Raw genomic sequence first — 16,555 nt, forward strand, 5'->3', positions numbered from 1 at the left:
AAGTATAAATCAATGTGCATGGTACACAGGGCCTTCTATGGTATTGGAGCCCAATACCTGAAGGCTAAATTCCCTCAATACCAACCCACTTGTGTCCTCTACTCTCTAGGGACCTATGGTACTCCATTTCAGATTTGCTTGCAAAGGTGGCCACGCTTTCTTGGTAGCGGCTGCTAAGGGATGGAATAATCTGCCTCTCCCCCTGAGTGAGACCATCGACCATTCGGCGCAAACTGAAAACTCTGCTGTTCTAAAGAATAAGTCCTCTGCCCTCTGTCTGTTTTTTTTCCATCTTCCTCTCTCTCTTCTAGCGCCATGATACATCTGGGTGTGCGTGTGCTTGATAAATTCCAATAACATAACATAACATATAAGGTTCATTTTGGTTGGGTTTTGTTTCTATATGTTGGTTGTCATCCAAGAGTCAGAATGGAAAAGGCATGTGGTAAGATCTGGTACATTTGATGTAGAGTGGTTTGTGAGCTTGTAGTATGTGTGGCCTGAATTGTTGATAAATTATAGGAGCAGGCAGGGTCATGTAGAAATTGAAAAGAGAGACAAAAGAATGGATCCTTGGTTTATACCAAATGTGAGATAGCAGGGACATGACATGAAGGGTGACATGTATATTGTTTCAGTGTTAGTGATAAATGAAGTGATCGGCTCAAATTGTAGCATTTCTTCTAAAGTCTTCTAATCAGTAGGATGAAAGCATTTGATAAGTTGGCGTCCACATTGTTTTTCAGTTCGCCTCATGTGGAGCATAGTGTGGATTCTGTTCCTTTTTTGGTTTGAACCCATTGTGATTCACAGAGAAGGCTGTTGCTTTCAATGCAGATTCTGAAGGAATTTTCAGGTGAATGGTTTGTTGTAGATTGGCTGGTAGTTTTGTGGGATGTTGGTGTCGGCTCAGTTTTTCGTGAAGAGGCTTGATAAAGGCTGTTTTGAAGATGCGAATGATGACTCCTTGTTCAATGAAAGTGTTGTGGAGGGACTGTAAGGTGGGCACTAGTCTGGATTTCTTAAGTATGGATTTATAAATGCTTGGGGAGCACTGGTGTGCCAGGTGGAACCTGTTGCATTGTGAGCATTGACCATGTTCAGGAAATCTTGTCTCAGGAAGGGATGGCAAGCTGTCAATGATAGAATATATTGTTGCCTCTGTTTTTATTCCCATTGCTGGGAATGATGGTGTTGGCCCATGATTATTTAGGTGGCAGATGTTTTCCTTTTTTTGGTAAGTGCATTTTTAGTCCCTGATTTATATTGGTCAGAGTATATGCATACTGTTAGGGAGTAAAAGTGGATGGTTCGCTGCTTATCTTTAAGGCTGCCACTGTCCCCAGAACTAACCCTCCTACAGACAACAGACCAAGTAACTTCCTGACTTACTCTTTGCTCTGTGGTAAGCAGCAACACAATGTATACTTTGGCTTTAAATCAGATGTACAAAATGGCAGGCAGAGAATCTGCTATAGAGATATTTCTAAGTAGTGTGGGCATTTTTCATTCTCCAATTTTGCTCTACAAACCTAGCTGCCGAGTGTTCTACCTCTTGTAAGCTTGTAATGCATATATATTTGTAACTAATTTGAAAACAGTTGCATAGAATCTCTACTAGGTGTTAACCACTTCATATTCAATACCATGACTGGGAATTTTCCAATCCTAAAGTGAGAAGCTTTAAAATGTCAATTCCAGTAGATCTTCCCTATAGCTAACAGGGCTGAATATGAAAGCTATTAGGTCATCATAAAATGCGCGAATTCCTACGGGTGGATATGATTTACCGGATGAAAATGTTAGTCACAAGGCTATCCCAGGGCACTCAAATGGACAGTGTGCCATTCTGCATGAAATCCTCTGGGCTTACTCGTCTCCGAATGCCGTGAAATGTAGTGAAGAACTCCAAGAACAGGAATGGTAAAGAGGATTTAGGCTTGCACAAAGAAATACAAAGTAAATCGGGATATGTTCGACACATTTCAAGTAATCATTGCGTGTACCGGAACATATTTGTAATGAGTGAAACTTGTTAAAATAATGAAAAGCAATATCCAGTTCATATGAGAGTGAACACCCTTGTTGTCTTGTGCACCGTAATAATCAATAATGTTATTGTATGATGAGATTGTCATGTTTGTGTTTTAAACCAGGATATTTTGCGATCCAGTCTTTTCCTGACATTTTCATAGAGTAATTGACCCACCTCACTCACAACAGACACATATCTCTCATTTCTTTCCTGGATGAACAGGTCACAACGCTTTGGCACTGAGTCAATGGCCTATTGCCAAAAAATGTGTGCAGGCTGAGTTTGGAAAGTTTGATAGTTAGGTTGTTGGGTTCTGGATGCTGAGTAGAACTTACATTCAGTCTGGAGACCATCCTTGAGTACAGAGAAGAGACATGTGTTAGTAGACCTATGTGCCATCAATTAAAATAACAATGATCACATGTTCATGGCCTTTTCTTTCTTTGTATGTTTAGTATCAAACGCAGCAACTGTTACATGGTGTGTGCAGGTGAAAGCATGAGCCCCGGACAAGGACGAAACAACAACGGGCTGGAGATCGGTTGCATGGTGGACACTTCCAGTGGATTGCTGACCTTCACAGCCAATGGCAAAGAACTAAGCACCTATTACCAGGTACACAGGACTGTTGTTTGCAAGCAAAACACGCTGTGGCAGTGATAATCGTAACCACAGTGGCAATATGTTGTTAGATCGGAAAATAGAAGAGCTAACATATGATTATTTTGAACTGTAGGCAAGAACTGATTCATCATAATAATTGAGAATTTACCGGTGAGAATTGAGTCAAGCCTCTCGTGTCCATAAACCCCCTACCTTGGTTGCCCCACTCTGTTGATGGGGCTGCAAGATGTCCCTATTTTAGTCAAATAAATCCCCCCTGCAGACCTGACCTACTCTGCCAGTCATAGAGGACCACACTGAAACTGCCCCAATGTTCAGGCACAATGTTTTGGAGTGAGTAGATGCCTGCGTAGTGCCTCCTGACATTGGCGCTCCTAGGCACATGCTGTTGGATATATACATCTCTCCATGCATGTTGCTTATATTCATCTGGATAGCATGCAGTCCTTCTCCATTCACACTATGATGCAAGAGTATAGAAAGACATGCCACCACTACACCGGGGATATCCAGTTGCATTACACTACTTCACCCAATATGTTAGTTATTGTAGCAGAATAAAACACAAGTGATTCAGAGATGATGGTCAGGGTGGATGAGGAAAACATCCATTACACAACATTAGATAATCCAGGCAGGGGCATCATATTTGACATTTACCATTCAGGACCCACAGGTACATATCACACTCCATGCTTATGGAAGATAGCCGAAGGCACGACCACCCACCTGCACGCATCTGCTGTCATGACCGATAGAACTTGCCCCTTCTGGACTTCCTGGTCCTTATCGCGACGGGGCTTGTATTCCTTGTTATTCCCAACATGGCCGTGCCAAGTGACTTGCCTCACACCAGCCTTCATGTCGCACACGGCACGTTCTATAAATTGGCCACGCCCCCGTGGCCCCGCGCGTCTCAACGCTATCATTAGGTAGTGACTTGACGTGTGTGTGCTGTTCGGCGAATCCACTATTCCTAGTTTCCTGGTTATTTCTTCCTTCTTTTCACCCCATCCCTCTAATTCTGCTCCCAGAATCCTCATCCTTAGCGACCGCTACCTTTTTCCTGGACATCCTGAACTGCGACCTTCCCGGAGCTCTGAACGCGCTCTGCAGCCGGACGAGACTCAAGTGAGCCTATACAAGACCCGGTCCGTCCACAAGAGGAATCCTCCCGCAGAACGGAGCAAGAAGCGATCCCAGGTGAGACGGGGGAGATTTACGACAGTTTGAGACGCCCAACGACCGACACTGATACTACTATGCAGAAAGCAGTCCAGGACCTTATGCATGGCATGCAAGAACTCACAACCGAAGTACAGAACTTAAAAGCTGAGAATGTTGCGTTAAAACAGCTTGTTTTGTCTCGCGACCCGCTAACAACGACATCGTGTTACTGGGTGGAGTGGTAGACAAATATGATGGCTCGGCAAAATCCTTACGTGGATTCCTGGATTCCTGCTTGGTGCATTTTACTTTTAAGCCCTATTATTTTTCAACTTCCAGGGCGAAGGTGGGCTTCATAATTGCGCATCTCACAGGGAACGCGTTGACCTGGGCCACTCCCTTACTCAACTCAGGAGATGCCCTCCTGGATGATTATGATGGATTCATTCAGGCACTCAAGACTATGTTCGACTGCCCAGAACAAGTTTTTAGTGCTCAGGAACGGTTACTTGATTTCCGATAGGGATCTCAGGATATGCTAACGTACGTTACTAGATTCAAACAACTGGCCAAGGAAGCGGATTGGTCCTCAGAAGCAAGTTTCACTCTATTTCGCAGGGGTCTAAATGGGGATATTAAGGACGAATTAGCCAGGGTGGCTCGTCCTAGCTCATTCCAGGCTCTTATGGATCTAGCCATGCAAATAGACTTCCGAATCCAGGAAAGAAAGACCAAGATACCCTTTCAAAAGAATTCCCTTGCGACTTCTGTAAAGACCGATCCTGCCCCAACCCCTGACATAGATCCGGAACCCATGCAAATAGGAGCCTTCCGTGGGCCTATTTCCCCACAAGAAAGGATGAGAAGGATCCACACAGGCCTGTGCATGTATTGTGCCTCGGATAAACACCTTGTTAGAGAATGCCCTCTAGCCCCTCTTCAGCGTTCGGGAAACACCAGCTCCCGATCCTAGATGGAGCGAGGTGTCGGGAAAGAGATGTTTGCTCCACATCAATTCCATCCTTGAACTTTCCTGGACAAAACAATTTGGTGATACTACAGGCCTTCCTGTCACCCTCCAAGGACAAGACCTATCCCATTCTGGCCTTGGTGGACTGCGGAGCTATCAGAATTTTCATTGATCAAGACTGGGTTGTTAGTCATCATATTCTGTACGAGACACGAAACACCATGCAGCCAGTGGAAGCAATTGACGGAAGACCCCTCTCTTCAGGACCCATAAGCCTGCATACTAAAGAGATCCAACTTTCCATAAACCATCATCAAGAGCGGATTACATGCAACATCATTAAGTCAGCTCATTACCCCATGGTTTTGGGTATGCCCTGGTTACAAAAGCACAATCCGTATATCAATTGGACAGCAGGATCATTATTCCTGGGCTCAGAGTTCTGTACGTCCCACTGTCTATCCCTGGATCCCTCATCGACACCTCCTAAAGAACCATCAAGAGACCTAAAAACACCACTCATGGTTTCCAATATCATACAAGTTCCAGAGGCCTACCAGGAATATGCTGATGTATTTTCTACTGCCATAGTCCAAGCCTTACCCCCTCACAGGCCCGAAGACTGTGCCATAGATACAGATCCCTCAACAGTAATTCCCTTGGGCAGAATGTTCATTCTTTCCGAACCTGAGAAAAAGGCCTTTCGGGAATACCTAGACACCAATCTTGAAAACGGCACCATAAGACCCTAGAAATCTCCAGCGAGTGCTTCGTTTTTCTTCGTTCCCAAGAAGGATACCAAGGAACTCAGACCTTGCCTCGACTATCGAGGCTTAAATCAATGCACCCTCAAAGATCGGTGCCCACTGCCCCTTATCTCGGATAGCCTGGAAGCTGTGAGAGGCGCTGTAATATTCAAGAAGCTGGATCTCCGGGGTGCCTACCACTTAATCCGTGTCCGGGAAGGAGACGAATGGAAAACAGCCTTTAGAACAACCTTTGGTCACTATGCATATCTAGTCATGCCCTTTGGACTAGCTAATGCTCCCACAGTCTTTCAGCGTTTTATGGATAGGGTGTTCTTTGACATGTTGTTCCTCTTCGTCATTGTCTATCTGGATGACATATTGATTTTTTCCAAGGATCCTCTAAAGCATGAATAACATGTAAAGGCAGTACTACAACGACTTTGTGAAGACAAACTTTTAGCCAAACCCGAAAAATGCTTGTTTCACGTTACTTCTGTTCACTACCTAGGATTCATCCTTAGCCCAGAAAAAATTGGTATGGACCCTTCAAAGGTAAAGGCCATACTGGCTTGGACCGCTCCCACATCTGTGAAACAAGTTCAATCCTTCCTGGGGCTCGCCAACTTTTACCGGAAGTTTATTTCTACCTTTTCCGAGATCGTTCAGCCGATCGTTGCTCTCTTGAAGAAAGACACCCCCTTTATTTGGTCTAGACCGCAAGATAAAGCATTCCAACGATTGAAGACAGAGTTCACGCAAGCACCCATCCTGGCCCAACCCGACATAAATCACCCATTCCTAGTGGAAACGGATGCCTCTAACTACGCCATAGGAGCGGTCTTGAAACAGGAACTTGAGGATAAACTGGAACACCCCATTGCTTACCTTTCACGAACCCTGACTGCCAGCGAGACACACTATTTCGTCCTGGAGAAGGAACTGTTGGCCATCCGCCAAGCCTTCACTGAATGGCGACACCTACTTCTGGGTGCTAAATATCCAGTTCAGGTCCGCACAGACCATCGGAATCTCCAAATTCTACAGTCGTTGGAGTGCAGGAACAGTCGTCAGGCGCGTTGGGCCTACTTCTTTGCCCAGTACTAACACCAAATCACTCATGTTCCCGGATCACAAAACATGATTGCTGACGCCTTATCTCGACGTCCTGACTATGTAGCCACTGAAGACAAGGCCTATCCTAAGATGTTTCCCCACACTATCTTTGTAGCTCAAGCAGTCAACCACCTGGAAGAAATCCGAGTGCAAATCCAGTCCTCTGACCTCTGGAAGGATATTTCAAGGAAGAATCCATGGAATCTAAGAGTTAAGGAAGGATATTTATTCAAGGACAATGCACTGGTCATTCCTACGCAGAAATTACAACAAAGGATAATAAACCTCTGCCATGATACCCTTCACTCCGGTCATCGTGGTATAACTAACACCCTCCGTCTTATACAAAGACAGTTTTGGTGGCCTGGAATAAAGACCGACGTACAACAGTACATAAAGGCTTGTGCTATCTGCGGTCAAAACAAACATGATAACAAGAGACCGGCGGGTCTTCTATTTCAACCATCGCTGCCAAAAAGACCATGGGAAATTATTGCTACAGACTTCATTGTGGAATTACCACCTTCCCGAGGATACACGACCATCATGGTAATCTTAGACTTGTTCACTCATATGGCTCATTTTACTCCTTTGTATAAACTACCATCCTCCTCAGAACTTGCTGGAATCTTCCTGGAACACATTTTCCGTCTTCATGGATTTCCTTCCAAGATCATATCGGACCGAGGACCTCAATACGTCTCCCAATTCTGGAAACATCTCGGTCGTATTCTAGGGATCCAACGCGCTCTCTCATCAGGTTATCACCCACAAACCAACAGAGTCACGGAATGTGTAAATCAAACTCTGGAGCAATAACTTCGTTGTTTTGCCACCAAGGTTCAGGATGACTGGTCTCTCCTCATACCCCGGGCCGAGTTTGCCTACAACAATTCCGATCACTCAGCACTCAAGGTCAGCCTTTTCTATTGCAGTCAAGGTTTTCACCCGTCCGTTTTACCTTCTGTTCTTCCACATCCCACTCCAGTACCTACTCTCGACTCATGGATTCAGACTCTCATGAACATACTCAAGGAAGCCAAGGAACAATTGAAAGAGGCCCAGACACGCACTAAGCGTTATGCGGACTCCAAAAGAAGACCAGCGCCTTCTTATTCTGTTGGTGATCAAGTCTGGTTGTCCTCGAAACTATTACCGTGACATCTACGGCCAAACAAATTAGCCTCTTGGTACTATGGACCATTTTCCATAAAGGAAATCATCAATCCTGTCTCATTCCGACTCAAGCTACCTGACTCCTGGAAGAAAATACACCCAGTCTTTCACACTTCCCTATTGAAACCCTACATCCAATCCACCCGAAAATCCTGCAGACCCAGTCCTGTTGTTGTGGACGATCAGCTGGAATATGAAGTGTCCAGAATATGCGATTCCAGGTATAAACGGGGTCTACTTCAATACCTGGTTGAATGGAAGGGATATCCTCCTAGCGAGAGAACCTGGGAACCAGTTTCTAACTTAAATACCCCTCGATTGCTTAGAAGATTCCATCTCATACACCCGGGCAAACCTGGTGGAACAGGTCTTCGGAGGAGGCATGCTGTCATGACCCATAGAACTTGCCCCTTCTGGACTTCCTGGTCCTTATCGCGACGGGGCTTGTATACTTTGTTACTCCCAACATGGCCGTGCCAAGTGACTTGCCTCACACCAGCCTTCACGTCACACAAGGCACGTTCTATAAATTGGCCACGCCCCCGTGGCCGAGCGTGTCTCAACGCTATCATTAGGTAGTGACTTGACGTGTGTGTGCTGTTCGGCGAATCCACTATTCCTAGTTTCCTGGTTGCTTCTTCCTTCCTTTCACCCCTTCCCTCTAATTCTGCTCCCGGAATCCTCATCCTTAGCGACCGCTACCTTTTTCCTGGACATCCTGAACTGCGACCTTCCCGGAACTCTGAACGCGCTCTGCAGCCGGACGAGACTCGAGCGAGCCTATACAAGACCCGGTCCGTCCACAAGAGGAATCCTCCCGCAGAACAGAGCAAGAAGCGATCCCAGGTGAGACGGGGGGAGATTTACGACATCTGCTATCATACACTATTTTAAAACACATCGGACAACACCACTGCCATAAAAATGCAGCTATCCTCCACAACAAAAATGTGGTCTAGCTGGACACATAGTGAGTCTCCTGCACTCACAAACTCTCCAGACAACCTCACAGCACCCATCCACATGCCGCTCGACATGTGTAGCTTGCAGGGACTTGGCCACCCCAAACAACCTTCGTATTGGTGAAAATGCAGACACACATTCTAAATTCCTCTGACGAATTTCCCATACCTTGAATTTTCGGTCCCCTGTGGGCATTCATCTACAGTGCTTTGAGGCCATACCAATGGAAAAAGGTGCTATACAAACGACAAATTCCATTACATAACATTACATTCTCCCACTGTAACACCATAATCTTATCATGTATGGACAGCTACTATATTCAATCATCTGGGATTTGGGTGTATTTTATTAAATTGCACAGAAGGCTGGAAATGGGATACAAGCACTAGAAACCAATTTCCAATCACAGCCCAGGCTGCTAATATCACAGTTTATCAAATTGAAATCTTAATAATGAGGGGTGAAAATGAGTGAATTTGCCCTGCTTTTTTTATGGGGTATTTAAAAAGGAGTGAATTATCTCCCTATGTTCCATGTCATAGTTTAAAATGTTGTCTGGTACTTATGATTTAGTTCTACAGGAGGCCCCTCAGATCATTGGATAGAACATATCACCCATACTCACTTCAATTTGAAATCCATTGTCCATGCTGATACATGATATTTCGTATGTTCAAATACCAGTTAAAAATTATTTTACAGTCCAAAATGAAAGAAAGCGAATGTTGTGAAAATTGAACTAGATTTGATAATGTGTTACATAAAAGCCTAAGCTGCTTTCCATTTCGAAATAGCTTACAACATCAAAACATTAGAAATTAGACATTTTCCATTGATTAGTAGTCCTGCAACAATCTAATAGTTTGTGCACATTGTTTGAATTACAATACTACACAATGCATCACCTATAAAGTCAAAATATTTCGAAACCTTTCCTAAATAGTCACTCAAGCATCTGCATTCCTACTACCTTAGTAGGCAATTCAATACACCAGAGAGCTCCTACTCAGAGTAAAAGAAGTTCACCACCTCGGGGACCTTTGGTTCTCTCACTGTGGTTAAATGTACTATGGTCTCACTAGAGTTGAACAACTAGGTAGTCTGTAGTGTGGCAGCCTGAGCTCCTCCTAACTTACAAATTCTGTATTGAAGCATTAGGACTGATTTACAAAACTGTTTTCAATGGGACTTTCCCATGTTAAAACATGTTTGTAAATCAGGCCCATTGTGTTTCAACAGAGAAAGCCAGACATCATTCACTTAATGTGTGGGTGTTATCTTGGAACTCTGTGTAAATGTTCGCCTGTCTACAGCAGTATCCCTATGAACTGACTGATGAATTCAGGCTCAGGGATAGGACGGAATCTCCCAAACCAGTCACCCCATCAGCGCCATCTTGAGTTTCATTTTCTTCTTTTATTTGTATGTATCTGGACTGCGCCTTAATTGCTATGCAGCCATATGAGCGAAACTTTGTGAAAACATCTTTACTTTCATTTTTAACGTCTACATTTTTCCTTTTCTCGCAGTTCATGGGAGAAGTTGTTACATTAAATGTTCCATTTATAATGTTGATGTAATGTGAATTAGACTGTATATTATTTAGTATATTTCATTACACAGAAAAAAATATTCATGTTCCTTTCTCAAAAGACAAAGATGATTTGATATTGGTAATGTGAACCAGTTATAAAATATTGCAACAATACAGACAATTCACTTGTGCCATCTACAAAAGTAACAGGTCATTAGAGAAGCAAAATCTGCATACCATCCTTATTTCCTGAGATGGCACACAAAAGAGAAAGACACCATTGCCCAATGATATATTATGTAAACTACTGAAAACAAAGAATTCTAGATGAGTAACTGATCAACTCGACATATTCCAAATAGGAGTCTAAGGCCTGATTCATAGAAGAATTCCATAATAGCACGATCCCATTTAAAAAACGCTCTTTGAATCGGCCCTAAATATCATATAAGAGGCAATGAGAGCATGCAAGAGAGAAATGGTGGTGGGCTTGGTGATGGGATTAAATAATTCCAACGTCAGAAAAAAATCCGTTGGCAAGTTGACATGTGACCGGAAAAAAAACAGGTTTTGCCCCAAAAGGGAAGATCTAAAAATGTGTGCACAAGGGCAATAGTGATACTATGGGCCTAATTCACAGAAGCGTCTTATAATGGCAACACCCATTGGAAAACCCTATGTCAATGAGGCCCTATGTTTGCTCCTTGACATAAAAAGAAAGGAAGCAAACACATTTGTTTTCATGTTACTAAGGGAACTTTGGTCAAAAAAGAGTTGCCTCCATTTTAGCCTTAGATCACGTGTTTTTGATCATACGGATTGGAACAAATCCTGCTTGCTCCATTCACTATTATACCCTCATCAAAATAGCTGGTAAATTAATTTGCTCAATTTCTTTGCACAAGGGAAAAGCTTTGAGAATGTGACCCCGGACCCGGACAAGTCTTCTTCCATCTCACAACGTCAAAAAAGACCTGCTCTCCTTCATCCTTTCCTTAACTGCGACAAATGACTTTTCTCCTCCACATAGAAATAAATTTACGAATACTGCCACCTTCCCAGACCTCAATTACACAGACGCCTCGCCCGCTGAAAAAAATACTGTTTCCTGCCACCCTCCCCAGCGTCATTGATGTTAAAATTCTACCCTCCCCACCAAAAAAAGAAGCAATACCTGACAATAGGCCACAATCCCATCCTTCCTCAGCTTTCCCGAGTGATTGTGTGCAGTGACACGGCTGGAGCTGCGCGCCTGTCAAAGATATAGAACTGTGGAAACCACCCAATTTTGAACGAAAGCTGCACTCCACATCAGGCTTATGACACCGAGAAAGAAATCATGGCAAAAGTGTATGTAGCATTATTGTATAGATCCCTCCTGAGACAGTATAGAACAATTGTTCTTCAGTGACGAAAGATGGCTGATTAGATAAGCAGATGAAGAGAAAGGAAAGGCGCTCTTTGTTAGATTGCTATAAAACCCATGCACGCACAGCGTGGGGGGCATCTATGCCTCCCTCTGTATGTGTTCAGATTACTAAGGGCCTGATAGCTCAAAATCTAGTGACTAGCTGCCAGGGAAGGGATGCAGGTGCACAGAAGCCAGCTTGTCTCCTTATAAATACATTAGCGACATCACGACCCCAGCCACATTTCTTAAATTAATGTTGTCCCTTCCATTCTCTGTCTGTGTGCCCTGAGGGATGCTGTCAAAGATGGTATCCGTAGAAATGTTCGAATATAAACAACGGTATGGCATATTTGCTCAAATTTCGGCTGCATGAAAATTTCGAACAGCCGAAAATTTCTAATAAACATGGCATACATTGCCATCATAGAGAACAATGGGAGCGGGGGTGTCCCCTGCATCCTTGTTCGCTACAATGTCCCTGGGGGTTGTCCCCCTCTCCCTATACAATAAAGTATAATCACAAATTTAAAAATAATTTAATAAAGGACCCTTGCGTCCCGTTTCCCAAGCACATAAATGAAGGGAACTGGTGTTGCAGGGAGACAGGGAGTCGGCGGCAAACACAGCGAACGAAGTGCACTGCCCAAAGGGCATATCCATGAAAAAAACAAACGTTAAAAATCAGCGGGAGAAACATTTTAATTTTTTGGGTAAATAAACTTTGTTTTATTGTCCCGCTGAATTTTTGCATTCAATTTTTCAAAGATCTGTACAGACTCTTGGCAGCAATGGACTTTCCTCTGCACCAGTGAAGAAAGCACAGGTGCAGGGGAAAGAGGCACATGACTGACGCACTTCAAAGCGCATCCCCTTATAAATGGGGTTCCACTTTAAAGTGGGCCTGTCATGTCCCCTCTTAATCCTGGACCTGCCATTTCATGGACCTAGCTCTCATGTGGGGCTTGCAAATGAATGTGCTTGTCACAAATCCATTTTTGAGAATCCAGACAACACCGATCGTGTTTTTCTGCAGATCTATGTGTCCACATTGCATCTAGAAGCATGGAAAGGTTTTGAGAATCAGGCCCTCCATCTCTTTCTCTAAAGATAGCATTAGATGACAAAAATGTCAAGCAGTGCAAATGAAATCAAGTTCTTTTTTGCCTAGTGACCATTGTTGGTAAATATATTTGTGTCGTTGTGCAAACTGTGGTGATGCTTGATGAATAAGGCCATTTTTTTTTCATTTTTGTATTGTGTCTTTAGTTATACATTTTAACACGTACATATTAAGAACAAGAGTTAATAGAATAAAAAAAGAAAGCAAACATTATCAAAAAGACCATGGAAAACATATCAACCTATTCAGTATATTACAAAGAAAACTTAAGATTCTCATAAATACAATTATTAAAGCATTACAATCACTTTATAAATCATAGCAAGGAAACATGACCCACTAAGAGAAGTATCCTATATCACACACATTATTGTCCAATACTAGTATCCGATCATATACTGGATCATATTAGGGCTGCATCAATCATGAAATCTAAGAGATTACCTTCACCAGAGGCTCCAATCACAGTGTTTTATCAAGGTCAACCAACAATTTCACATCGCCATCAAATTTGCGTAGATATTCATTTTCATGTGCCCAAATTTGGGTAATGGCGAATATCAGGCCTTTAATATAACCTGAGAGGCATCTAAGTCAAAACACCTCTGAAGTAATATATTCTTCTTCAAATTCAAATTTTGCAAAGTATTTGTTGTATGTAGGTCTCATTTTTGCACAACAGGTCAATATGTGTCTGGCAGATTCTATGCAATTACCATCCAAGCACAGTCTGCAAGGTCAGGAATACCCGTCCAGGCCCATCTTACTTCTAAGACATCCAGACGATTAAGCCTTACATCCATAAAGCTTCTACGAGTGGCAGGAGAAGGCTACAGCTTTAAATACATTTGCATTTTTTTTATATTCAAAGGGAATTTTATAAAAGTTATGAAAGGATCCCAAGGATAAGCAATAGAAGACAATGTAGAACATTTGAAAAGTAGAAATATTTATCTTGAACAAATGTGTGTTTCATTAGTTGTGACTGACTCGTTTTGATTAGAACGCACACTTCATTCATCAAAGGCTTTGCCCAGAACCTCACAACAATGGTATACAAAAAATGACAAAGGCCCAATTCACAAGGAATTCCATTTCTGGGCAAAACGTGTGTCACCCTATCCAGTGACACTCCTCCAAACTCCCATTTTGCATATGTCAAGTGAGTGTGCCTGGAAGGAAACTTCCTGTTTGCATTAATTCACAAGTGATGATCAGTTTTGGCTATTAGGTGGTGATTTAGCGCCACCTATAAGATGAAACTATTGCATTAGAGTACATCTAGGGAGAAATGGCATATGAGGAGGGATATAAAGCTTGTAGGTGTTGTTTGGTTATTTACCCACAAATTGACTGCCCACTGCCTTATTAATCCCTACGGCCATTCCCGCACACTTCTTGCCCCTCCCTGCCCAAAACACATCCTGCTAGGATCAAGCTTTATGATCAAACTTTGAGTTTCAATGGTCTACCAGTGTTTTTTTTTTTTAAACAGTCTTCTGACTTATTAGGAGCTGTAAAGTCACTACTGGTGTAATAGAAATGTCTTAATCAGGTCTACCTTTTGATACTCGGTTTATAAGAACTATGAGTGTCATTCACTGAAGTCCTGTTAAAAACAAGAATTGGCAAAGGCAATAGTTTTGGCTGGTGCATACGTATTAGACATTTGCCAGGCACTGATATTATATGCTTAGGTAGTGGCACCATGTTGCAGCTGCTACCATCAATGGTCAGTTATTACCACTATGGCAGTACCTGGAAAATGCCTTTCCCATGCCTACACACATGCCCAAACTGTTGGCATTGCCAATGCTGGTTTTTCCATTCTGTATAGTTCCAAGTGGCATTTTCAAAGTATTGTGAATCAGACAAAACTTGATTTTTATTCCTCACACAAATGCATCTAGAGACAGATAAACATTGGGCCTCATTCCGAGTACGGCGCTAACCAATGGCGCTATTAACGCCTTGGTTGACGCCGTACCCGGACCGGCAGCGCCTTGGTGGATGGCGGAATTACCGCCCCATTCCAAGGTTGGCGGGCGGTAATTCCCCATTCACCAAGGCTCTTCCCCATTCCCAAATGAGCCCCCATAGGGCTCAATGGGAATGGGGAAGATGCAAATAACGGTGACCGTTCATTACGGTCACCGTTATTGGCTTGCAGGCCCCTTTGCGCCCTCGACTTTAACACCTGCTCAAAGCAGGCGTTAAGGGCGAGGGCGCAGAGGGAACTCAGAGTATGGCGGTAAGGGAATACCGCCACCGGTCTCGTTACCGGTGGCCGCTATCCCTTACCGCCATACTCGGAATGAGGCCCATTGTTTTGTGACACTGGCCCAAAAAGTTTCTGGTTAATTATTTTAGAGGCAATCATCCTAAAGCCTCGAGGAATTCGAGTTTTTGTTGCCAAACGTAGTTTCAGGAATATTTTTTTCAGTTTAAGTGAATTCATGTATCATGGAAATGTTAGGAATGTTAGCATTAGAATTATTATGCAGATTTCAGCCGATTCTGCTCTTGGTATAGAATCCTATTAAATCTCCGAAACGCTCGGCCCTTGAGACCCCACTAATCCTTGAATGCTGGGGATGTGTTGACACTATCGCAGGACTTTACAGGCAACGGAACCACTGTTTCCTTTTGCAACCCTGTTACTCCTACTGTATATATTTTAATTTGAATTTGTTGTGTGTTCATTAATTGAGGCCACAAGGTATGATGAACCGAAAGACTTTATGAGCCATAACAGTCAACAGATCAGTCTTGAATTAGGTGTCGTGCAAAAGTGGGACAGGTAGACCACCACATGAATCGGAGCACTTGGTACAGAAACCAGAGAATGGGAGAGGGCACATGGTTTATTGCAGTGCAAGGGGACTCAATGATATAGATCAATATTGTTAAAGTTGTATGTTTCTAAAACAAGTTATATGACTAAAAATCAATTTTGAGAAGTCTAAAAATGAAAGTGTCCTGTGACTGCAACCAAATCACTATTCTGTTTTCGGCAATAGAGTCCATGACTACACTAGATATGTCTATTCAAGAGCACTCGACTCTGCAAGGGCCCAGCATCAGGGACCTCTAAAATGTTTAGTAAAGTTCTCCCTGTGTGATAAATGTTCATGTTGCTAAGGACGACCGAGAACAGCCTTGAATTATACGTAAATTGGCAGCCAATGAGGATGATACGTCTTAATTTAACATTCGTATCTTGAATTCCTACCATGCTTGAATCACAAAGCATTTTATTGCAGTAAAGGAGGCACATTCTTTAGACCCTTGGGGCCTGGTATCTGTACTGAGTACTACATTTAGAATGTGTTTTTGGAGCACTACGCAGCCTCCTCATCCTTGAAATAGACGTGCAAGACAGTGCACAATTTTGTTTTTAAATTGGTTTAGCAAAACTGCCATGTAAATATTCATAAATACAAAGTCAGGGGGGTCAGCATGACCGTGAATTCATGTTTGGCTACATGTGTAAGCTATTGTTCAGTTAGTTCTCATTCTGGCGGTAATTTACACCTAAAATATGGTATTGACAAAGAAACCAGGTTTAACTTGCTACTGCAGGGAAATCCATGCAAGTGGCACCTGATTCACACAAAAGGTCCCACTTGCAACTCAAATTGTCATTTTAATACGGAGGAACCTGCTTACTATACCTCAGAACGAAAACAT

General features: G+C 43.0%; 1 protein-coding gene across 1 annotated transcript in view; it reads left to right on the forward strand.

The window, feature by feature from the left end:
* RYR2 (ryanodine receptor 2) overlaps positions 1–16,555 on the forward strand; it is a 3,854,281-nt gene that overhangs the window by 1,730,557 nt on the left and 2,107,169 nt on the right. Inside the window, exon 34 of the mRNA XM_069607971.1 lies at positions 2,491–2,650. Within this exon, the coding sequence (XP_069464072.1) occupies positions 2,491–2,650 (160 nt within the window). The remainder of the gene's footprint in view (positions 1–2,490; positions 2,651–16,555) is intronic.

The sequence above is a fragment of the Ambystoma mexicanum genome, chromosome 4q, assembly GCF_040938575.1.
Source record: "Ambystoma mexicanum isolate Mex_15411 chromosome 4q, UKY_AmexF1_1, whole genome shotgun sequence".
NCBI lineage: Eukaryota > Metazoa > Chordata > Amphibia > Caudata > Ambystomatidae > Ambystoma > Ambystoma mexicanum.